At 33.3% G+C, this 25138-nt stretch overlaps 1 protein-coding gene across 11 annotated transcripts in view; it reads right to left on the bottom strand.

The window, feature by feature from the left end:
- ATRX (ATRX chromatin remodeler) overlaps nucleotides 1–25138 on the bottom strand; it is a 245850-nt gene that overhangs the window by 147886 nt on the left and 72826 nt on the right. For 4 of the 11 annotated variants that reach the window (XM_029241145.1, XM_029241143.1, XM_029241151.1 and 1 more), the window contains 8 exons: nucleotides 23103–23158; nucleotides 22151–22203; nucleotides 21138–21262; nucleotides 17993–18106; nucleotides 13724–13833; nucleotides 12008–12075; nucleotides 8622–11704; nucleotides 5264–5336 (listed from right to left, as the gene is read on the bottom strand). In XM_029241145.1, coding sequence (XP_029096978.1) covers nucleotides 5264–5336; nucleotides 8622–11704; nucleotides 12008–12075; nucleotides 13724–13833; nucleotides 17993–18106; nucleotides 21138–21262; nucleotides 22151–22203; nucleotides 23103–23158 — 3682 coding nt within the window. The remainder of the gene's footprint in view (nucleotides 1–5263; nucleotides 5337–8621; nucleotides 11705–12007; nucleotides 12076–13723; nucleotides 13834–17992; nucleotides 18107–21137; nucleotides 21263–22150; nucleotides 22204–23102; nucleotides 23159–25138) is intronic. The other 7 variants (XM_029241147.1, XM_029241146.1, XM_029241150.1 and 4 more) reach the window with 5 other exon arrangements.

Below are 25138 nucleotides of genomic sequence, written 5' to 3' on the forward strand. Positions count from 1 at the left end.
TGGCACAAAAACAGAAAGATAGATCAATGGAACAGGATAGAAAGCCTAGAGGTAAACCCACGCACATATGGTCACCTTATCTTTGATAATGGAGGCAGGAATGTACAGCAGAGAAAGGACAGCCTCTTCAATAAGTGGTGCTGGGAAAACTGGACAGCTACATGTAAAAGTATGAGATTAGATCCCTCCCTAACACCATACACAAAAAGAAGCTCAAAATGGATTAAAGACCTAAATGTAAGGCCAGAAACGATCAAACTCTTAGAGGAAAACATAGGCAGGACACTCTATGACATAAATCACAGCAAGATTTTTTTTGACCCACCTCCTAGAGAAATGGAAATAAAAACAAATAAACAAATGGGACTTAATGAAACTTCAAAGATTTTGCACAGCAAAGGAAACCATAAACAGGACCAAAAGACAACCCTCAGAATGGGAGAAAATATTTGCAAATGAAGCAACTGACAAAGGATTAATCTCCAAAATTTATAAGCAGCTCATGCAGCTTAATAACAAAAAAACAACCAGCCCAATTCAAAAATGGGCAGAAGATCTAAATAGACATTTCTCCAAAGAAGATATACAGCCTGACAACAAACACATGAAAGAATGCTCAACATCATTAATCATTAGAGAAATGCAAATCAAAACTACAATGAGATATCATCTCACACCCGTCAGAATGGCCATCATCAAAGAATCTAGAAACAATAAATGCTGGAGAGGGTGTGGAGAAAAGGGAACACTCTTGCACTGTTGGTGGGAATGTAAATTGATACAGCCACTGTGGAGAACAGTATGGAGGTTCCTTAAAAAACTACAACTAGAACTACCATATGACCCAGCAATCCCACTACTGGGCATATACCCTGAGAAAACCATAATTCAAAAAGAGTCATGTATCAAAATGTTCATTGCAGCTCTATTTACAATAGCCCAGAGATGGATACAACGTAAGTGTCCATCATCGGATGAATGGATAAAGAAGATGTGGAACATATATACAATGGAATATGACTCAGCCATAAAAAGAAACGAAATTGAGCTACTTATAATGAGTTGGATAGACCTAGAATCTGCCATACAGAGTGAAGTAAGTCAGAAAGAGAAAGACAAATACTGTATGCTAACACATATATATGGAATTTAAGAAAAAAAATGTATGAAGAACCTAGGGGTAAAACAGGAATAAAGACACAGACCTACTAGAGAATGGACCTGAGGATATGGGGAGGGGGAAGGGTAAGCTGTGACAAAGCGAGAGAGAGGCATGGACATATATACACTACCAAACGTAAGGTAGATAGCTAGTGGGAAGCAGCCGTCTAGCACAGGGAGATCAGCTCGGTGCTTTGTGACCGCCTGGAGTGTTGGGATAGGGAGGGTGGGAGGGAGGGAGACGCAAGAGGGAAGAGATATGGGAACATATGTATATATATATATAGCTGATTCATTTTGTTGTAAAGCAGAAACTATCACACCATTGTAAAGCAATTATACTCCAATAAAGATGTTAAAAAAATTAAATTAAATTAAAAAAAAAAGAATACCTACACCGAGCTAGTAGGGAAAAATATAATCATTTGCATGTTTTCCAGTCTGAAAAGCAAAGTATTACCAAATGATAAAATACTTGGAAAATTTGAAGGGTACGGTGTAGTCCCACAATAATTAAACAGAACTTCTATTAACATTGGGTAATTTCTTTAAGTAATCTCTAAATCAAATTTTGCTTCAATGAAGAAAAATCATTTAGCCCCACTGAGAGAGAAATTATTAGAAAAATTACGCAGTACTTGTAGACCCAACTAAGCATTTTTCAACTACGAAGTAAATACATGTATCTGTGTGGCAGGAGAGGGTATCCATATAAAAACCTCAGCTTTTAAACAAAATTGGGATTAAAAAAAAAGAATGCTGATTTAGAAAAAAATGTAGCAATCTAGTTTTTTCCTCTTAAAAGCTCAGTTTTAAATATTTTCCACGCCCTGTAAAAAATACAAATGAAGAATATTCTTAAAATATTTCTTTTTTGGGAGGAATGGATTCTTCAGTGACTGTTTTAGTATGCAACCCCTAAAGCAAAGCCTGGTTTAATAATCCTCAACACTATCACTGTTGAACTTGAATACACTACCATCTTATGACTGAGGCTAATTCACAGTGCAGGTATTAAAATATAGGACATTAAATATCCTTTCAATGAAAGAACCAATTTCAAACATAACTAACAGGTATTTGAAAGGCAACATTAACATAATGGCACATTCAAATAAATGACTTTAAAATTTCATGTATAATTTAAATAACCTGACAAACTGTTTGATATTATTATTCTCCCTTTCAAAAAGTATATAAAGTCTAAGCTATAAAATTTGAAGTAAATTCTCAGTTATACAAAATTGAAAGTATAAAGTTCGTCCACTATTTAATTTTTTCTAAAAAGCTCAGTCAAAAACTCGTAAAAGTTAACCTGTTATTCAACCTATAATTCTTGTCATTGTTTATTAAATAAATACAATTAAATAGAAATTACAAGTTAGACCACTCTATCTCACAACAGCATATATTTACTTTCAAATATGAATGATACTACATAATAGACTAAATACATAATAGACTAAATACACTAAAATAACAGAAACTTATTTATTCACACCTACTGAAATATTCAGGACATGACTAAGTTCTTTAAATGACCTCAAAAGCTATTATAACTTTAAAACCGAAAAGATAAATAATGGTGAAATCTGTTGTAAAACTTTCACACACATATATAAGTAAATATGTCATATATAAGTACATATGTTTTGGGAATTATTACTTCGTCAATTTTAGAAATATCAAAACTTCTTTGGCTACAAACTAGCCTACATATCTTGGTTCTATCAAATTCTTTCAACTCTCATGAAAAGATGGATAATTAAAATTAAATGCTTGAACAAGCAAAAAGTTTTACAGAAATTTATTGCATCCAAATAGTTAACCATTTGCATTAATACACTATTTACCTCTCCATAAACATTAACACTGAAAATGTATTACAATACTGCTAAAAAGGCAAAGCATATGAAATTTATACACAATTACACAATTGTGTACAAATTTATACACAATTACAATATGCTGTCTACCAAAATACATCCTACTCAAAAATGTGAAAGGTAAAAATAATTCCAAGACTTTATCATGATCTGAAAACAAATTTTTAAAAGTTGCTTAGTGCATATGCAAATATGCTCAAGTACGCTGTCTATACCAAAATAATTCAAGAAGGTATTTGTACCCCCATCATTAGATAACCCATGGGTATTAGATACCTCATTGGTATATTAGATATGAAACAAGTTATTAATGGCATATTTTATAAAAGCACAGTAAACTGAATATAAAGAAAAACATGCTCAAGGTAAAATTCAATTCTTCTCAAAAGTACTCAACAGGGCTGTATTTTTTAATCACAAATGCAAGATGGAAAAAAAAATGCAAGATGGAATTAAAGATACCTTTCAATAAAATAATTGCCAGTTACAGAGAGATATGATCAAGTAACTTAAAAGATAAAAATGATATTTATATTTTGACAAGCTCTAACACAAATAAAAAATTATCATACCTTAATGACACTCATTTGGTGTTTAAATATGAAATTAAGATTCTAACTCATAATTAGGATATAGCATGTTTTAAACATTATTAGCCTTTCAATAACATTTGAGGCCTTAAGATTTACAAGAAAGCAAATGGTAGCATAAATAAATGAAGAGGAATTAAAGCATTTTAAAAGAGAATAAAATTTTAAAGGCTTTCATAATCTCACTGTGATCATATCATATACTATATAAAATGCCTGATGAATAAAATGTATGCCTTCACCATTCCATTATGGACCCGACCCCGATCCCACAAAATAATTGGATATATATTTTTAATTAAAAAATAAGTAGGTAAAGCAGCATCTGAGTCTTTGTATCTGTGATTAAGCTCTATTCAAAAGTGCAAAATAAAATTGTTCATTCACCTTAATAAAAACGCCCTCCTGTTAATTAGGAGAATGCTGATCTTTGAAACAGAAAAATCTATCAGCACCAGCAAGATATAAAACAGCTAGAGTGACGGTTGGCCCCACAGTATTTACCAACTCAAAGTTAATTCCTTACAAAATTATGACACAAAAATTACATGTTTATTTTCATGTTTTCTTAATTATTAGAGTTTACTATTAGGAATAAATGGATGGTTAATACAGTATTATGTAGTAAAACCTCAAGTCTATTATAGATTTTTTGGTGCTAGAATTAATCAGAGAACATTTCATCCAATCCTTTTGTTTTAAAGAACAGAAAATTTTGGCAAAGAGTAGTTAAGTCACTTGCCCACGATCACACAGAAAGGTTAGAACTAGAAGTCAGATACTCTTATCCCCATTATTCCAAAATTCCATCCACTACACCACACTGTCTTCTTGTTGAAGATTATGAGTGTGGGGGATCCTATAGTCCAGGAAGGGTTTAAAAAATATGTAAAAACATTATGGTTATACTCTTTAATACCTTTGTTTTCTGTATTCCTCATTGCTAGAATATGGGTGTATCTTTATTTTTTTTCTTCTCCCAGCTATTCCTTAGTTAAGTCAATCTGTACAGGCTACACTCTTCCCATATAAACCTATTAAGTATTAAAATTAATACTATCATACTGTCTACTTCTATTTTATTTGACAAACTGTTAAAATCCAAATCAGTCTAGATACTTTGCAAATTCATACTTATTTTGAAAGCAATTTCTTAATCTTAAACATCTTAGCAGTCTCTTTTTCACTTTGAACAGGTTTTAATGAATAGGACCACCACACTGGATGGCAATTTAAAACAATAATCAAATATTGAGAAGAGAGATGTCTGTTGTCACCAATTTATTGAGATATGATTTACTTTCACCAATAAAATAATCTGTCAAAATTAAAATATTCTCAAAAAACTATCACTAAATTACATGGAAACATAAAAATTGACAGTGCTGTATTTATAACACACCCTATGCTAGGTGTGTTACTATTTATATTTACTTTCTTTTAAGGTTTCTGAGTTTTAGCCCATTTTCTGGCCTTTCTTTCAAACTTGCAGGAAGACTGTGAGCGCGTCTTTCTAAGGCAGGCACTCCTGGTTTTTAAACCTGCTTGTGGTTCCCTTGCTGCTGTTTGTGCCCACACCTAGGGTGTGTTATAATCTTTTTAAAGTCCTTACAGATGGAATCATACCTATTCTCAGGATCATTGTCATCGTCGTCATCATCCACTGTGACAGGCATTGATTTAGATAAGGCTTCATCTCCTTGAAGGAACAAAAGTGTACTTAAAATTAGCTTTAAATTATCTTTATAAGTAAAACCATGTAAAATAAAACTGAAAGCCAAAAACTTTAAAACAACTAGTCAGTTCTAAACTATACTCTGGGATCCAAAACATGAATAAAAAGGATTTATAAGGAAAGTACAATGGGGAATTTAAGAAGTGCCAGCAGCAAAATAATAAATAGTTGGATGTTACATATTTCAAAGTTCCTTCCCAGAGCACAAGAGTTTTAAAACTCATCCTTCGCAGTAACAAATCTTTTATCATTCACCACCATATTAGCATAAGTTTGTGGCTAAAATAAGCTTTGTAGTGATCCATTTTAAGTTTAAAGTTAACAGATGTCTAATTTTTCCTGTATCATTGAAGAACTTTTTAAAATGCTATTCATACTTGGTAGTACCAAATAATTTTAAAATATACCTGAATTTGTATGGTATCCAGGAGTAGAATCATCCAGAGATATATTCAAGTACAGTAAAACTTACTTCCTTACAAAAAGCAACGTTTCTATCCTTTGATTAAAACTATAAAGAGATTAAGATTTGTGCATTTCACTGTATGTAAATTTTGCCTCAAAAACAAACTTAAACATTGTACTCTAGTTAACACTATATACGCTGAAGTAACCAGGGAGAATTATGTTAATGTTTACCATTTACTTTCAAATGCATCAAAGATTTCAAGGGCATTACACTGAGTGAAAAAAGACAATTTCAAAAGGTTACACACTTCATGATTCCATCTCAAAATAACAAAATTACAGAGATGGAAATCAGATTAACAATTGCCACAGGTTAAGAATAGAGATATGCTAGGGAGTGTGCATAAGGGGTAGCACAAAGGAACTTGTGGTAATGAAAGTTCAGTATCTTGGTTGTCTGTGGTGGTTATATTTACAAAGCTACACGTGACACAAATTTTGCACAGAACTATACTTACACACACACACACACAAATGAAGGAGTACATGTAAAACTGGTGAAATCTGAATAAATCTTCAGTTTCCTGGTTCTGAGATTGCACTATAATTATGAAAGATGTTACCATTGGAGGGAAATTAATGAAAGGCATACAAAACCTCCCTGTACATTTTCTTGCAACTTCCTGTGAATTTATAATTATTTCAAAATAAACAGTTAAAAGGGGGGAAAAAGTTAGGTACACTGATGGATAGATAGGATATATAGATAAGTATGTGATAAAGCAAATACAGTACAATGTTAACTGTAGAAAGTCTTCTGCATATTTAATATTTTTTCATAATAAAATACTGGGGGAAAATATTGGAGAAAAAATCCCATAAGGAACACAGACACCTACAGGTTCAGGATAGAAATATGCTAAATATAGAAAGGCAATAATAAATCTCACAATATCTTAGCAAACTCACAATAAATACCTCATTCAAACAGACCAATCTTCAAATGAAATATTACTAGTGATATTACCATTGTTCCTCTTTACTACACCTTTGAAAATGTTACCCATCCTTCAAAGTCAAGTTCAAATGCTACCCGTTCTTTTAAGTCTTCCTCCAATATTTATATTAAGTGGCTCACTTGCTATTTATCACACAGCCCCATTTTAGTTTTATATCTTTCTTCTGGTATTTTTTTTAAAAAATGACTTATCTATGTCTATCTTGCTCATTGGACTATAACCTCCTAGGATCGTGTTCTTCATCTTGGTTGGTCATGCCATGCCACAATTTCTAGGAAAATGTTGTACCCTGTAACAGGATACCCAACTATTGCTGAATAAATTGGAATCCTCTAAATTCATGGGAGCAGGGGAGGCTTTTTAAGAGCTCATAAAAACTGTCACCTAAATTAAGTTGGACATATTAGGAGAATAAATAAATTTAGCAACTATTATATTATGTTTTGAATACAAGTCCACAATCTCATACACAATTTGAAAATCCAAAAAGTTCTCAAAATTTAAAGTTTTGTAAGGTGGTGCCAAAGTTCATTTGGCAGCAAAATCTAATCTGAACTGTTTATTCCTCTTACATGTAAATGTTCATATGTTTTGCTACGGAAATACTAATGTGTTTGATTATGGGGCCTCAGGACCTACTGGGGCTACTATATAATATATGATAACTACTCTATATTACCTTCCTAAAAACAAAAGAGTTGAAAATCCTGAAATACATTAAGCCCCAAGAATATCAGGGACTGCGGACCTGTAGTTAAAACAGCCATACAAGCAGAACTCCATCTAGGTATCTGATATAGCAGAGCATTAAAATGAGTATACCATGCATATCCCACTTGGTTTTCAAACCAACTCACTGGAGCTCCAAAAAAGGGATTTAAAGTTTTACTAAAAATCAAGATTCAAGTGAATTCCACTAAAATCCAACTGGGATAAATGGAAAATCACAACAAAAGGAAAGAAAGGAAAATTTTTTAACATTTAACTTGTGCTGGGAAAACAGTTACATAAGAAATCTACTTTATATTTTAAAATTAATTTTAAGTGTCCCTGGTTAACTGATGGGTTTTACTGACTTAAAAAAAAAGACAATATGACCAACAAGTGTACATTTATTATACAACTGATTTTTTTTAAAGAACTGCCGTAATGATAAATATTTTTAATTTTTTTTTGGGGGGGGCGTATTATTGACCGGTTGACCCAAACCCTAATTGTCCTAGTGCTCTATCTCATCAGGGTAGGGTAATCCACCTACTTTCTGGATTTCTTTCTTCCTCTATTTTGTTAGCGTTAAAAATGGAAATATCTTTTCATGTCATTAGAAAAAAAATTGATGAGCATAAGCAAAGGGTTTCAATAAATAAACTTAAATTTTTCTGAGGATTTCATAGGACACAAAGTTACTCTGCCCAATTTAAAAAGTCAGATGAATGGCAAAGCAGTTAAAACTTTCACACACATTATATCCATACCAAGCACTCATTTCCATTACTTGAATAAATATCTACTGAACTACTAGCACCAGTCTGATCTTCCTTCATAAATTACTTTTCATTACTCCAAATAAAAGCATTAAACATTGATAAATTTACCCAACACACTTGGTATAGCTGATACAGAATACTAACAATGCTGCAAATACCTCCCAATGATGACCAAAAACTGGAGAAAGAGTTTCTAGTAAATCTCTATAAAGAATTTTTAAATGGTGTTTTCCTAAACAGTAAGTAACCTTGCATTTGATTGACTTCAGAGAAAATTAAACAATGTAGTTATTCAAGAGGGAGAAAGTACAAATTTTCTATTTATTTTCTCATACCTGAAGATTGACAAAATCCAGTATGTGAAGACAGCACTAAATTTTCAGTCACAGGCTTTATTTTCTGCTCATCACTGCTCCCCTCACCTACAGAATTCTGATCATCATCTCCTATATCAGAAGAAGATGAGGAAGAAATGTCAGCCTGCTTCCTTTTAGTGCTTGTTCTTAGTGAGTTTCTCATTTTCTCCTTCATATTGCCTGCCTTCTTTTTAGCTGAAGCTCTTTGTTTCTTCAGCTTTTTATTATCTTCGGAACTCTCCTCAACATCAGAAGACGATGAGCCATTTTGTACTTCCTTGGTATTTCTCTTTGAATTTAAATTTCTTCTTTCCCTTAATTCGATTCTTTTTGGTCTCTTATCAGAAGAATCACAACCATCTTCTTTCATGGAATATTTCTCAGTATCAGATGATGAACAATCTTGTCTCTTCCTTGAACTCTTTTCAGCTAAGTTGCACCTTTTCTTCTCTCGACTGGATGTTCCATTCTTACTCCTCTTATCTTCGGAAGAATCACAACTATCTCTTTTCCCTGGTAACTTCTCAGCATTATCGGATAATTCATCCTTCTTTTTAGAAGTTTTATCTTTTATTTTTTTACTCTTCTTTTCCCCATCAGTTGTGTCATTCTTATTTTGTTTTATGCCTTTAGGAAAATGACAAATTTCTTCTCCTTCGGGTAATTTCTCAGTGCTATCAGATGATGATTCATACTGTTGTTCCATCTTAATTACTTTTTTCTTCAAGTCTGTAGTTTTCTTTTCTTTTTCTTCAGTTCCCTTTTTGCTCTGCTTGTTATCATCTTCAGAGGATTCATCACTCTGTTCTTTCTTTGGGAACTTCTCAGCAACATCAGATAAGCCACCTTGTACTTTCTTACACATTTTGGTTTTCAGATACTTACTCTTTTCTTTAGTTTCAGCAACCTTTTTGTCTTCTGGAGAATTAAAACTCTCCTCTTTCCCAGAAGAAAGCTTATCAGCACCATCTGAGGAAACACTTGGCTGCTGCTTCTTAGAGAGTCGATCTCTCAATTCCATGAGAGTCTTGTCTTTATCAACTATGCCTTCTGCTGAAGAGAAATTCTCTCTCTCTTCTTTCCTTTCAGCATCATCAGATGATCCTTCCTGGGCAGTCCTCAAACTTTTCTGACCTTGATTATCCATTCCTTTTTTGCTGTGTTTTTCATCTTCAGAAGAATCATAATCTTCTTTATTTGGAACTCTTTTTGTTGTTGTTCTGGCAGCCCGAATTTTACTCATACTCTTTATCTCCTTTTCTAATTCTGAGTCATAATTAGAAGATTCAGACTGGTTTTGTCGTTTCTTTTTAGAAATTATAGACCTTTTAGCTGATTTGCCTTTTTTAATATCAAAATCTGAGCCAGAAGTAGAACTTTTTCGTTTCCTTTTTCCTTTATCATCTTTTCCTGTTTGAGTCTTTACATCATACAAAGTCTTCTCATGATTTGTATGAGGTTCATTAATATCAGTATCTGAAGAAGAACTGTGACTCATCCTGGATACTTCTTTGAGGATTGCTAGCATTTCATCAGAATCTGAATTTTGATCCACAGTCTCTGACTGCTTAGATTTAGGCAATTTATTAGGTTTAGGATTATCTATAGCACTGTCAGAAGAATTCCGCTTATCCTTTTTTCTCATTGAAACTGATAGTTTTTGTTTCTCCTTAACGGTGTCATTATTTTCTTCATCTGAATTAAATGCTGTAGGGTTGGTTTCTGTCTGTCGCCTCAAGGGTGTAGTCTTTACACGTGGGGATCTTCGAAGATCAGATTCTTCTGAAAGTAATGGAACTTCACTTTCAACCAAATGCTCATTATCATTCTTTTCCTGTTCAAGTCCACAGTTCTCCAGCTTGGGGTTCAGACAAGAACTTCTATAGCTATCTTTATCTTGTGGAACTTCCGGACAATCAGCACCTTTAATTGGGGAATTAGAAAGGGAAACAGGGGTGAGTTTAACATATAATTCTTTTGTTACTTTAGCTGTTGTTTTTGATTTAATACCTCCTCTGTTGTCTTTTGAAGTAATATTTAATTTTACAGAACTCTCCAGTTCTTGCTCAGTTCCACTGTTGCCATCTCCGGGATAATCTGCTGAACTCTGAACTTCCATAGCAGTCTCAAGATTCTCAAAAATGTCTTCTGGAACTGAGGAAGGAACAGACACAATATCCATGTCTAAGTCTTCAGAAGTGTTAGCAGGTTCATACTGAGGTTCTTCTTTTTTATCAGATTTTTTATGTTCACCACTGGGATTTTTATTTGCTCTTTGTTCCTCTACTGCAACACTCTGATCCACACGCTCACTATCTACCTGCTTTCTTGACAGTTTAGCTTCTGATTTTGAAAAATCCTTCCTTTCCAAAGCACAGGGTTTTTCCCCTTTTCGTACTTTTGTTTCAGACTTAGCATCTATGACTTTATGCTCTTTGGTATTTTTCTCTTTGTTTACAGCATCCAAAGCTCGAATCTCTGAATTCAAATCTTCTTCTAACGCAAGATGAGCTTTCTTGATATCAGCCAACACAGATTTAAAAGCCTTAAGCTGACGTAACTTTGTAGCAGAATTGATTTCTGAATTATCCGTTGCCTGCTTCAAAAACTTAACGTAACTGGAGTTCATGTTGGCAGTAGTCTCAATCAGTTTCTTTGCCTTCTTAATCATCTCCTTGGGCACAATTAGTGCTGAATAAGAGTAGGTTACAGAACCAGAACATGAATCATCTAATTTCTTTTCTTCTCCATTACAATTTGAACTGTTTTTCTTTGGAGAAAATCTGGGTGTATGGTCATATACTTTACTACTCTTTTCATTGTCAACTTTTATCTTCTTCTTATTTTGTTGCAACAACTGTTCTAAGTTTTCAAATACGCTGTTACATGCTGTGACCAAATCCAACAAAGGCTCCGGGTGACAAATGTAGCAATACCATTGGTTGTTTTCATCCATTATTGTAGACAGCTCCTTTCGACCAAGGTTGCGTAGAATGCATTTCTTGCAGAAGGCATTATGGCAAAAGTCACAACAAATCAAGTTTCCACCTTCTGCACACCATCTGAAATTATTTAAAGATTAAAATATTATTCTGAAATGAAACACATTTTAAACCTTTACAGTATTAAAGCAATTTAAAATTTCCTGGCAGCAATTTTAATAGCAAAGTAATTTTGGTTATTTACTTATTCTTTATTAGAAAATTAAAAGACATAAACCAAGGACTTCATGGAAAAGAACAACCTTTCACGAAAGATATCAATGATGATACTATAAAAAATAGATCTAGTAACAGACTATGTAAGAATTTCGCCTCAAAAAGCAGACAACACTGAATTTTAGTTCATCTTGATTTATTACCTACCTACACTGTTCATCCATTCCATCTGAGTCACGGCTAATATCATCACTCATGTAATATTTAAAGCAATTCTATTAAAAAAGAAAAGGGAAGGGAAATTTATTCAAAACTGTTAACATTCATAAAGGAGAAAAACTTTATTTTTTAAGTCATTAAAAAAGTACAGGGAATGTGTGTGTGTGTGTGTGTGTGTGTGTGTGTGTGTGTGTTTTAGAGAATCAAAGCGATAACACTGTATTACCCCTACTAGTACTTTCCAGACCCAGGAATAGCTCAAGAAATTAATTCCTTGAAATAGATTTCCATATCATCAAGTACCACTTTTCCTTACATAAAAGTTGATAAAAGATTTTGGTAAAGCAAATTTCTGATCTCATATGACTAGCTACCAAAGATCTACATAAAAATGTATTAGATGTTGCTATTAGTTAATAATAATTTACTAGTCATCATATATAAACAGCTACTATGTATAGAGCTGAGCAACAGTATCCTACATTAACCCATATTATCTTTAAATCTCAAATACCTACTGTGCAAGGTAAGAGGTATTACAGCCCAATTTGAGAGAAAAGGCTTTGGCTCATTAATATGTAACTAAATCTCCTAAAGTTATACAACTGAAAGAGGCAAAACTGGTATTCAAATCCAAGTCTGAATGACTTTAAATTCCTTTTCACTGGGACTGGAGAAAAGGGAAGGTTCCATGCCCACTGATGAAAACTACTGATTACTGAAATGGGCTAGGCACAACAGACTGGCCCTTAAAAAAAAAAATACCAATCACGTATGTAAGAAAAGAGAAAAGCAATGCACATTACAAATCCAACAATATAAAATTCAGCTGTCACAATTTAAAACTAGAAGCTACAACATGTACCCTAAACAGGCTCCTGGCTGAAATGAATTCAAGGAAAGGAGGACACAAATTACTAAAAGATGGAGTAAATTTAGTACATTTAAGGAGGTCTACATCTACCAAAAATTCATACAAGGTCTAGAACTGGAACTCTAATTAAGGAAAGTCGGGTCTGCCCCTGCAATTCAAGGAGGCATTTTATTAGGAAGCAAACTAACAAAGGATTAATTTTAGCAGTAATATGAGTTGGGGAAATGATAACCTTGATATTATAGATATTTAAAATTAATTCCAAGGTATTACTTGTAAAAAAGTTTACACAGACTGTTAAAACTATCTTCAATACATATGAAACATTTTAAATTCTATTATCTCCAAATTATGTCAAAACCCTGCTCCACATGGAGAGTTCAGATTTGGGTAATTAGGCTATGTAAGAGGGAATGTTATAAAACATATGTGTGCACACATATATACTCTGCAGTTTCCCAAGACACCACACTCTCCCTCACCTCTGAGCCTTTGAATACCATGTTGCCTCTGGCCTAGAATATGCTGAACCAATCCCACTTTGCCAAGCTAATTCCTATTTATATTTCAGGTACCACCTACATCATCTCCATTATAAAGCCCCCCACCACCCAACTCCAAATTACAAAGGCTTCCTGTGTGTTCCCAAAGTACACAGTAACTCCCCTATCATAGCACTTATTGGGCCTTTCATGTCTGTCTTCCCCACTACATTATATGTCCTCCAATGGCAGAGACCATTTCCATCTTCATCACTGTGCATCAAAAGTCTGACACATGTTAAGCATTCAAATATTTGTGGAATTAATTATCAACAGATCATTACATACCTTACAAATAAGTACTTGCAGTGAAGGATGTCTATAAATGGAATCTTTTTGAAAATGATTGACCTGTTGTCCACAAGCGGTACAGCTCACAATCCCATGAAGCCCATCTTCTAGGAGAAAGGAGTGACCATTATTCACACATATACACACATACAAAAAGATATATACTTTAGTCAGCATTTCCCAACATTCGAATTGAAAATTAAATACCTCATAATCCTTGAGAAAATGACATTTTGGACACAAATACAAAGGTTAATAATTTTACAGACTTACTAAAAAAATGACAACCTTGACAAATTGCAGAGCTAATTTGCTCCCTTTTACAGAAACCCTGTTTCTTACAACAACTTGATATAACATGAAGAGACTCCATAAAAAAAGTTCTAAAAATAGGGGTCAAGAGCTCTTTTTCATTTTGCTACTGCTTCACAAAGAAACTCAGGATCAGTTCTTAAAGAATGGGGAAGTGAAATATATGGAATAGATTTTTTGGAACCCTGTACTTAAGTTAGGTATGCCATAAAGTTTTTATTCTCAAAATGGAATTGTCTACACAGATCCTTTCAATATTATGTGAAAACCTGCTAACTTTATATTACCAATTTCCTTCCTAAGATTCCCTTCAATACTATCCACAATCCCCATTAACCTGCCTTTTTTCTATGTCTATTCCATATCGGCACTGTCTATTATTTCCAAATAACGACAAATAAGATTTGCAGGTATATCTATCTTGACAGCAAAACTTCAGAATGGCTGAAGAGCCATTCTGTTTTGACAGAGCCCCATTCCACAGTTTCTGCAGAAAAACAGATGGAAGATAACCTACACAAGAATAAAGGGGACCTCTCCTGCCTCACTCTCGTCCATAGTTCTGCACGGTGCTTCACAATCTGAGTTGAACATTAGAATCAGCCAAAGAATCTTTTAAAAACAGGGACAGCCATTCCCACCCCTAACCCACTGAATGGGGATCTCCTGGACACTTTTTTCTTTTTTAAGTTTTACAGATGACTCTGATGTGCAACCAAGACCTTGATCCAAATAAGATGGTAGATTATGATTCAAAAGAGGCCAGTGAAAATGCCTGCATTCACCAAAAAAAAAAAAAAAGGTGAATGACTTAAAAAAAGAAAAAAAACCTGTCTCTATCCCTAAATAAAAGACAAAACAATAAATACATTTCTCACCTTTTAATTTTGTGTTTTTCTTAGTTTTAAGATCCAAAGCACCATGGACCCAAGCATTATCACAAATATCTTTATTTGCATAAGTCAAAAAGTTTAACCAAGGTATAAAGGCACCATGATACTCTTCCAGAAAATACAGAGAATTTGAAGACCTACTATATAAGCTGCTAATATTTTCCTTTAAATCATATTCTCCTCCATTAGTTTTGATCTTGAGTATTCATATATTCTGTATTTCTTTTAACATAAATATACAGTGTGCTTTTTCATGTCAAATAATGATTGCATTCACATAAACAAGGTAACAAAAAGCTAGAGTTTGAATGCTCATCCACTGTTAGATAATATTAAGTATCTTCTATGTGCTTTTGCACATATATCACTCAAGAATTTAAAAAAACTAGGTGATCCATTGGAGACTTTCTCCCATATATGCACAATGACTCATATAAAGGATATTCATTGCAGTGTTAATTAGCAAATTTGAAAAATTTGAAAATGAAAATTAGAAATAATTTCACATTTGGAAAATGGATAGTGGTTTACTCATACAACTAAATTCTACAGAAGAGCGAAAAATAAAAAAACTAGATTGTACATTTACTGATATGAATAGATGTCAAAATCAATATTGGATGAGAAATGCTACAAAAGGATATATACAAGATACTACTTTGTATACTTTTAAATGAAAAATAAATGCTGTAAGAATAAAAATATGTAAAGAAAAATATAAAAACATGCATGGAAACACCACACATGCATACAAACGTCAAATAATCACAACCTGAGGTGTGAAAGGAAGGATATATAGATGAGAGTAGGACTAAACCAATTAGTTTAAGTGAGATCTTATTTAAGTGAGATCTGAAACAAATATTGTAAAATGCTCAAGTGTTACTTTAGTATACATACTTGTTTCTATGCATGCATGTTTTAAATTTTTATTTTTATCTATGAAATATCTTCATGATTATAATATATATAGTGTATAAATGGAAAAGAGGCATTTTCAATTCTGAGCTCAATACATTTTATCAGTTTTAAAGAAAGAACAAAATTATTCTGCCATATAGAAAAATTAGGTGTAAAATATGTTTTCTAACAATTAAACTAGGGAAAGGATATCAAAATAGGCTATGGTACTTAAAAAACAATGGCTCCTGAAATGATCAATATCTTTGTGTTTAATTTTGTTTCAAATCATTATAAGATTATTTTATGTATAAAGTTTACCTTCTTGACAGTTTCCTATATTAGACTTCAATTTTAGAACTAACTTTCCTAGGAAGTTTGAATATTAACTAGAAATTCAGTACCTCAGATCACTAGTTTATTCGTACATGTGTATATGAGTAAACATAGTTAAATTTCCTGTGTGATTTCCGACAGCTTAAAGATGTAGCAAATCATTAAGACAAAAATTAACATGAAAGATTTTAAGTGCTATTATATGGCTATAAACATACATTTTCCCTTAAGCACAATATAAACATTCTTACACAGAACACTCAATAAAATGTTCCAGAGACATATCAGCTCAGACCAAATACCAGCAGCATAGTAAAGTGTCACTAAAAACACCCTCCCCAATGACTGTGGTTCTTTTTTATTCTCCTTTTAGCTGTTATCTACATTTGAGACACTGACTGCTCCAGCGTCCCTCCCCCAAAGCCACCAATTAGATATTAATTTTGACACAATACACTTAGTTATCTGTCTTCCCTAGAGGACCCATAATCAGAAATAAAAAGAAAGAAACTCTTACTACTGGTCCTTATCATCACCTTCTACTTGCAGATTCTCTTATTTTAAATACTTCTTAGCTTTGGTGAGCTCTGTTGTTGCAATGGCAGTTTCCCTACTATGAATTAGATTCTCAATGAATCTTCCTTATGCTTGAGAGGGGTAGAACACCCCCTTGTGGACAAAAGACTAAACAACATTTCCTTGATTTTCTCTAACAATCTAATGAATTATTGAATCTGAAAACCTATATATATATATACACATATATACACACATACACACACATATATACATATATGTGTATATACACATATATGTGTATATATACTATAAACACATATATATTTTACTAGTACCATCAAGATATCACATAGCACTGAAATTAAAATCTTCACAAAATTTCACCAAGAACTATGCTATAATTTCACAATGTACATGATAAATATTTAACAGACACGCTTCCATTACACTTCTATTTAGAAATTTAGTGTCATGTTCTATCTTTTAGAGATTCATTCTTCCTAGAGTAATGGATTCTGACTCTCTTAATCTGCCCAAAAAATACATACAGGTACTATTTTAAACTCACACACAAACAAGTGGGACACATACTCCACTGTCGTAAATTTTTAAATGAATCCTCCTTATGCTAACTTTCTACAGATGATTAGCCAATGGTTGTGTGTATAAGTGAGGGTAGACATACAAAGGGAAAGGCGGCTCAGACAGATGGAGGGAAGGTTGCTAGCTCTAGTTCCCATCTCCTTCCTACTCATCTCTGCACTGATATCCTTAGATCAATAGATCTCTGACTTGAACGCACATAAGAACAAACTGGGGCAGAGTCTTGACATCATCCTCAGAAATTCTAAATTGTTATGAGTGGAGTCAAGGGACTTGCATTTTTAATAAGCACCCCAGGTGACACTAATGCAGATGTCCATCACTCTGTGAAACAATGTTTTAGATATGTATAAAGTTACCTGAAGGCCACAGGCAAGATTTTATCCAAATCTAAAATTCTTTAGGGGTGAGAGGGAACACATGGTATTCTGGCATATAAGCATTACAGAACTAACATGTGTAAGAAGGAAATAGTAAGCTTCTTGAGATAACTTAATAGCCACTGAAGGCAAAGGCATTTTGATAAATGGTGTTTAACCTTTTCTGCTTCAGAGCTCAGAAAGAAACAGAAGTTATTTTTAAGTAGTGCTTTTAAAAAACAATGGGCAGAAAAGTGGAGGTATTTTTAGTAAGCACATCAGATTTTCCAATATGGTCATAAACAGCACTTTAAACTCATGTTTTCATTTTCACTTGTATTTACCTCCGCGTTTTTTGAGATTTTCAGTTTTCATTTTACTTCTGCTTCTAAATTCAGGCCCTTTAAAATCATCTTTGTCTTCATTCAGCACTGGCTCTGGTTGTACAATCACTGTACCTAGAATGATTTCATTTAAAAAACCATTACACATATTAAATGTGCAAGTGAAGTACAAGACTTCAGTTCAGATAAAGCCAACATTGCTGGTACATAGTTTTGTTTCTTTCAAGTTTTCAATATTTGTATAAGGACCTCTCAAGAATAAATAAAACAGGGAAATAGTAAAAGGGCCAGGTGTCAACAGATTACTTTTTGGAATATAGTTCATAAAAATGGGGGGGCAGTATTATGTACTGATTCATAACAGAAATGTGTGAATAAAGTATAAAGCCTTAGCCCAGTTCTGAATTTTATACTGCCTATCACAAAAGCTGTTCTGAATATGAACATCCATGCTAAGTTCCACAGTTTAAAAAATAAAAGAATCAAAAGAGAAAATTTTAAAAAGACATCCTATTCTTCTCATAAGCCAAATCATAAATGCAGAAAAAAGATTTTTAAGGGGTTGTTTTATATTGCTTTGGGGGAAGATAGTGGGGGACAATGTGAGAAGTTAATTCTGCTATTACTGCTATACCTATTCTGTGGCATTTCCCAAATAATACATCCAAGTTTCAGTACCCTGCAAAGTCCTTAAAGAGTTTTAAACAAAGACTGCCTTAAGATACTTAAGCTCAAGTGCTATGACAATAAATTGCAGAATGAGATCAATTGTTGGTCCCTATGGAAATCTTTTAGAAAGAATGTACCTTCTTAGCTATAAAACATGTGAACTGAGGAGAGAGGTTGCTAATTTAAGTTTTCATTTTAATCTCTCAAGAGCAAATAAAGCAGGGGCATGGTAAAAAGGGTCCAGGTCTCACATTTACCTACATTGCTGGGCTTAGTAATTGGGCATTACTGACAATTAAGAAAGTACAGTCATCCCTCAGTATCCATGGGAGATTTGTTCCAGGACCCCTTGGATACCAAAATCCGTGGATGCTCAAGTCCCTTAAATAAAATGGCATAGTATTTGCATATAACCTACGTACATCGTCCTGTATACTTTAAATCATCTCTAGATTACTTATAATACCTAATACAATGTAAACACTATGTTAATAGTTGCCGGACAACGACAAACTCAAGTTTTGCATTTTGGAACTTTCCAGAATTTTTCTCCCCAAATATTTCTGATCTGCAGTTGATTGAATATGCAGATGCGGAACCCACGGATACGGAGGGCCAACTGTAAAATCTGGTAGTTGTCAGGGGCTGTCTCCCTGAAACATGGGTCTATGTTATTTAGTGAGCAAGTTTTAGCAAGGTATAGCACCTACTTAAATGAACTTCTGAGTCTCTGAAAAAAGGGGGGAAATAGGGCACAGAGGATTGAGTTTTTACAAACTGGTAAATATAAATAATCTCCACACACAGAAAAAACCTTTATTCACAACAACCATTTCACATATATACTCTCAGAGAAGCCCTGGCATTTGAAAAAAGCTAAAGATTTATAGTTAACCAAAAAAAACCAGATTTCTTTCTGAAGATTCTTCTCTAAATGGAAGCAAAGCAGCAGAGTGGAAAGAGCACTCACTAGCTTTGGATTCAGGCAGACCTGGGTTCAAATCTTAGCTTCTCAACTTAAAGCTGAAAAAGTTCCTTGAGCTCTGAATTTGTTCTTTCATCTCTACAAATAGAAACAGTAACTACCTTACAGCATTGTTTTGAGGATTAAATAAGTTAACTTTTTAAGAGTCTGGTACTTACACATACTCAATATAGTATTATAACAATAATTATAATCAATCAAATTTAACCTTATGAAACAGGTCTATTTTTGGTTTGGTGGGAGACAATTACACTTAGTTCAGGTTCGTAACATCCCATACTAACTCTCTTCCACAATATCATTAAAACAAAGACTGGTATTCCTAGTTCTTAGCTCACCCAGTGACCATCCTAAGGACTCCCAGTGACAACCACTGAGAATGTAATAATCCAAAGTGAGTCACTGCCTATGGGACTCAGACTCCCATGTTAGTTGTTTCTGCCGTAGGCCACCAAAACCATTACATAAAATTGTCACAGATGATTTTCAAAGCCAAGTAAATGGTAGGCCCATCAATTTTCCTTCTATCTCTCTTCTTTCTCTCATTCATTTCTTTTCCTCATTTCATTTCTCATCTATTATAACTACCAATTTGTCCTAGTAAAGCAATGTATTATTCTCCTAACTCATCATTTTTTTAAATTTCCATAATCAAAAAATGTGTCACATAAGCATAAGTAGAGAAAGAGAATAAAGTAGTAAACACTGCTGTAAATGATCTGTGAGAATAAATTTGAAAAATCTGCTAAGAGCCTTTAAACATATTATTCAATAAAGAAAAAAATCTAAACTGTTGATTTCTGAAACACTATGAAATTACCAAGACCCTTGTCATTCTCTCATCATGTAATCACACTGCTCTCAGACTTGGGCTATGAAAAGTCCAAGATTTTCATTTGGCTTCCCCCCTCCCACCCCTGCCCAGGCCCCAATCTAATCAATGCACTTTTAAGGTTAGAAATGCAACAGTTGAGAGGAAATGTAACAAGGAGTTTTTAAAAACATAATTACAAGAACTATACCTAAGTCAAATTTAATAGGTAACTTCAGCTTTGCGTCTTAGGGAATTTAAGAATGCAGTAAGACTAAACTAGACTTTAAATGTTTTCTAAAGAAGTTTTCAGAGTATTCATTATGTTTTTCTATAAAGCAAACACATTAAAATTTACTGAACCAAAACTTAATATACTAAACTTTTAAACCAACTTCCACATTCAAGTATAATTTGGAAAATAAAATCCCTTTTCTAAAACCCAATGGAAAGAGAAAATAAGTCTTTTTCTTATCAAACCTGACTGAATATTCTAAATTTTGAACCTCAGTAACACACATTATCATTACCATACTAATACATTTCCAGACCATCACTATCAAAATATTAGGTTTGGTCCTTCACACACAGCTTAAAGTAATCAAGTTCCAATTTTATAGTGATGACATTTAAAAATGCATTTCAACTTTAACTTCATATGAAAAATTAATACACTTTACCTTTTGGCAAGCTTTGCATAGTAATATCATTTTCTGAATTTTCATTAGAAGCATCTTCATTTACAGTTTCATCCAAAGGTTTTTCATCATCAGATTCTACATACTTTGTTACAATTGAAGGTTTCCTATGAGAGAATTAAGTCCACAGAATTATGGACATTTCTGCTATTGGAAAAACACCCAAGTAACATAAATAACATGTTTAGATTAAGCAGTGGCTCTTAACCAGGGATACATATCAGAATCACCTAGGGAAGCATACATCTCTATACCATATAACTGAATATTATGATTTAGTAGGTCTTGGGAGGATCAGAGCATGTGCATTCTGAAAAAGCTATGAGGAAGATTTTAAAGGGAACACCTATTTAAGAATCACTACTTTAGGGAATAAGTTAATAACAAGCAAACTGTGATTATTAAGAGACATTTCCACTGGTTCAAAAAAGTAAAAGTCCAATAGAATAAATTGCAAACTTCTAATACAAACTACACTCCACAGTTATATTATGCATTACATTATGCTTTGAAGTAGTTTCAGTTGTTACGTACAATTCACTTTGACAATTTAACACAGACAAGTATTTGAACCACTCTTTGATCTTCTTATAACTTCCTCATAACTATGATGGCTACCAGTCCCCATCCTAGACAATTTCATATAACCCTAAAAAACTCATATTGCCTCATGAGGCATTCAACATTTCATTTCCCCTTTTCTCCTTGTTTTTAAAGCACATATATTATCTGACAGAAATTATCTACATATTGCCAGGGCCACTAATATATAATAAATCCCCTCCTGGGAAATTTTTAATTAAAATTAAAAGTCAAGTGATGGATACAAGAGATTCATTATACTATACTGCTCTTTTAAAAATATATATGTTTGTATAAAATAGGTCACTGAGAACAGAGTGCTTTAAGTTTAGAAAAAAAGATTATTCTAAGAAAAAGAAAATAAAACAACCTGAAAAAGAAAGTAACTTTTTTTCCCTTCAACATCAACCAACCTCTTTGATCGTGATGATCCTGATGATCTGGATTTTTCTGAAGAGCTAGCTCCCTAAATGCGAGAAATAAATACAAAGGTGAGTAAAACTCTCAGAGAAACATCCCTACAATTAACTGTTTCCCTATACCAAGATGTCTAATATAATGATAGAATGAGATATAATTTTTATGCCTAAAGTATTTTTCTAAAAGGAACTTCAAAAACTAATTCTAATTTACTCTCAAGTTTCCTTGATTTAAGATTAATTTTTTTCATTAAATTGTTACTGTTGAATTTTGAGGTACAGAAGATGATACACTGCTATATCATGATCTCGGCCTAAGCCAACAAAGACAAAACAAAGGTGTAGAGGTAATCAGATCCCAACAGGGGCAGAGAGTTTTAAGGATCTAAACATGTGTCACTTTCTCTATCCTAACATATGGCACAGAATACCTTCTACAATTTCCTTTGAGATACTAAATTTACCTTGGTTTTGCCAATATAATCAGTATATTTTATTGGATTCAATTTTTTACACTAGGTGGGAAGAATCCTAAAACTGTAGTGTAGGCTGGGGTATCAGGTGAAGGACCTCAGGATGGGTTCCAATAATACTGCTTAAGAGACTCTAAAATATTCAGTTTTGAGAGATCTCAGAACCATGGGGTCATGCCCATAACAACCACCTTGGGCACCACTGTTGCAATATAATAACACTCACCTATCTGTTAGCAAGCCTTCAGTTGTCTAACTTTAGCTATACAGCTGAAGCAAACCACAACAATAACAAAAACAATGAACACCATCAAAAAGTGGACAACGACCCAAAATGAAGTACTGTAATAATACTTGGGTATAACAGTAAACTCAAACACATGCATGTATTAAATAAAAGCAACCTGATGACATACTCTAGTTGATTAGCATTAACTAATAAATATATTTTAAATGCTTCAAATTATTCTTACCTCTTCCTTGCTGTTTTCCATCATATCAGAGTTATTTCCAGAACCACTGACTTTATCTTAAAAGAGAAGAAGTAAAAACATTATCTCTTTGGTGCATTATCAAATAGAACACCAATACCTACGATTCCATGAACCTATTTTTCAATCTATGTAGTATGGCAGTATTGGCAGTACTTTACTCACATTAAAATATAAGAGTTTTCTATCAACTATACTCCAATAAATTTTTTTTAAAAATAATATTGCTTTGGTTAAAAAAGAGTTTTCTGAGTGGCATGGACATATATACACTACCAAACGTAAAATAGATAGCTAGTGGGAAGCAGCCAATAGCACAGGGAGATCAGCTCAGTGGTTTGTGAACACCTAGAGGGGTGGGACAGGGAGGGTGGGAGGGAGGGAGACGCAAGAGGGAAGAGATATGGGAACATGTGTATATGTATAACTGATTCACTTTGTTATAAAGGAGAAACTAACACACCATTGTAAAGCAATTATACTCCAATAAAGATGTTAAAAAGAAATTCATGTAAAAAACCAAAAAAAAAGAGTTTTCTGATTAAAATCACTCTCTTTTGACACACTAATCCCTTCTGAAACAGCATTTCTGAAAAGAGCAGTTTGTAATCAAAATATTTCCTACTGTAATTGTTCAAGGTTTTTCTCTTAGAAGAAAATTTAAGTTCCATCTTCTACTAAAAATAAAATCACATTAATTGTATTTTCCTTTACCATAAGACACTAAAAAAAGAAAAACAACTTCCTAAAGGAAGCAGAGGGAAGGAAATAATAAAGATTAGAGTAGAAATTAATGAAACAGGGAATAGAAAACAATAGAGAAAAATCAACAAAACCAAAATAAGTTCTTTGGAAAGATGAATAAAACTGAAAAAAAAAACTTAGGCTAGATGGACCAAGAAAAAAAGGAGACAAGATTCAAATTACTAGAATGAAAAATTAAAGAGAGGATGTCACTACTTACCTTAAAGAAATAAAAGGATTATAAAGAAATATCATAAACTGTATGCCAACAAATTAGATAACCTAAATGAAATGGACAAATTCCTAAACACACACAAACTACTGAAGTTGACACAAGAATAAAGAGACAATGTAAATAGACCTATAACTGAAAAGACTGAATTGGTAATCAAAAAACTACCCACAAAGAAAAGCAAAGGTCCAGATGGTTTCACCACCAAATTACACCAAACATTCAAAAAAAAAAAAAGCATTAACACCAATTTTTCACAAACTCTTCTAGTAAAATAGGAGGGAACACATCCCAACTCATTCAATGAGACCAGTATCGTACCAAACCAGAAAAGATACCACAAAAAGACCAACATCACTTATGAATACAGATGTAAAAGTCCTTAATAAAATACTAGCAAACTTCAAAAGAATGAAAGACATGTCTTTCTGCTACAGACTGCGAGAAAATACTTGCAAAAGACATATCTAATAAAGAACTATTATCTAAAATATATAAAAAACCCAAAACTCAACAATAATAATATAAACAACATGATTAAAAGCAGGCAAAAGATCTGAAGACATTTTACCAAATATATGCAAATGGAAAATGAGCATATGAAAAGATGCTCCACATCATATGTCATTCGGGAATCGGAAATTTAAAAAATAAGATAACACTATATACCTATTACAATGGACAAAATGCAGAACACTGACAACACAAAATGCTGGTAAGGATGTGGAGAAACAGGAACTCTCATTCACCGCTCAAAAAAATGCAAAATGGTCCAGCCACTTTTGGCAATATCTTACAAAATTAACCAAACTCTTACATGATCCAGCAATCACACTCCTTGATATCTACCCAAATAAGTTGAAAATAAAGTCCACTCAGACTGCACACAGATGGTTTTAAATATTTTTACTTATATAAACACCTTCGAGTTCCGGCAGAGAGCCCGGTGAGAAGCGGATCGCGGCCTTCTAGCCCGGGGCCCTCCGGGGCCCTCCAGGCCCTCCGGCCTCTGGTCGGCAGGTGAACTGGGGGGCCCCAGGGA

The sequence above is a fragment of the Monodon monoceros genome, unplaced genomic scaffold (genome assembly GCF_005190385.1).
Source record: "Monodon monoceros isolate NGI ecotype Baffin Bay Population unplaced genomic scaffold, NGI_Narwhal_1 Super_Scaffold_22, whole genome shotgun sequence".
NCBI lineage: Eukaryota > Metazoa > Chordata > Mammalia > Artiodactyla > Monodontidae > Monodon > Monodon monoceros.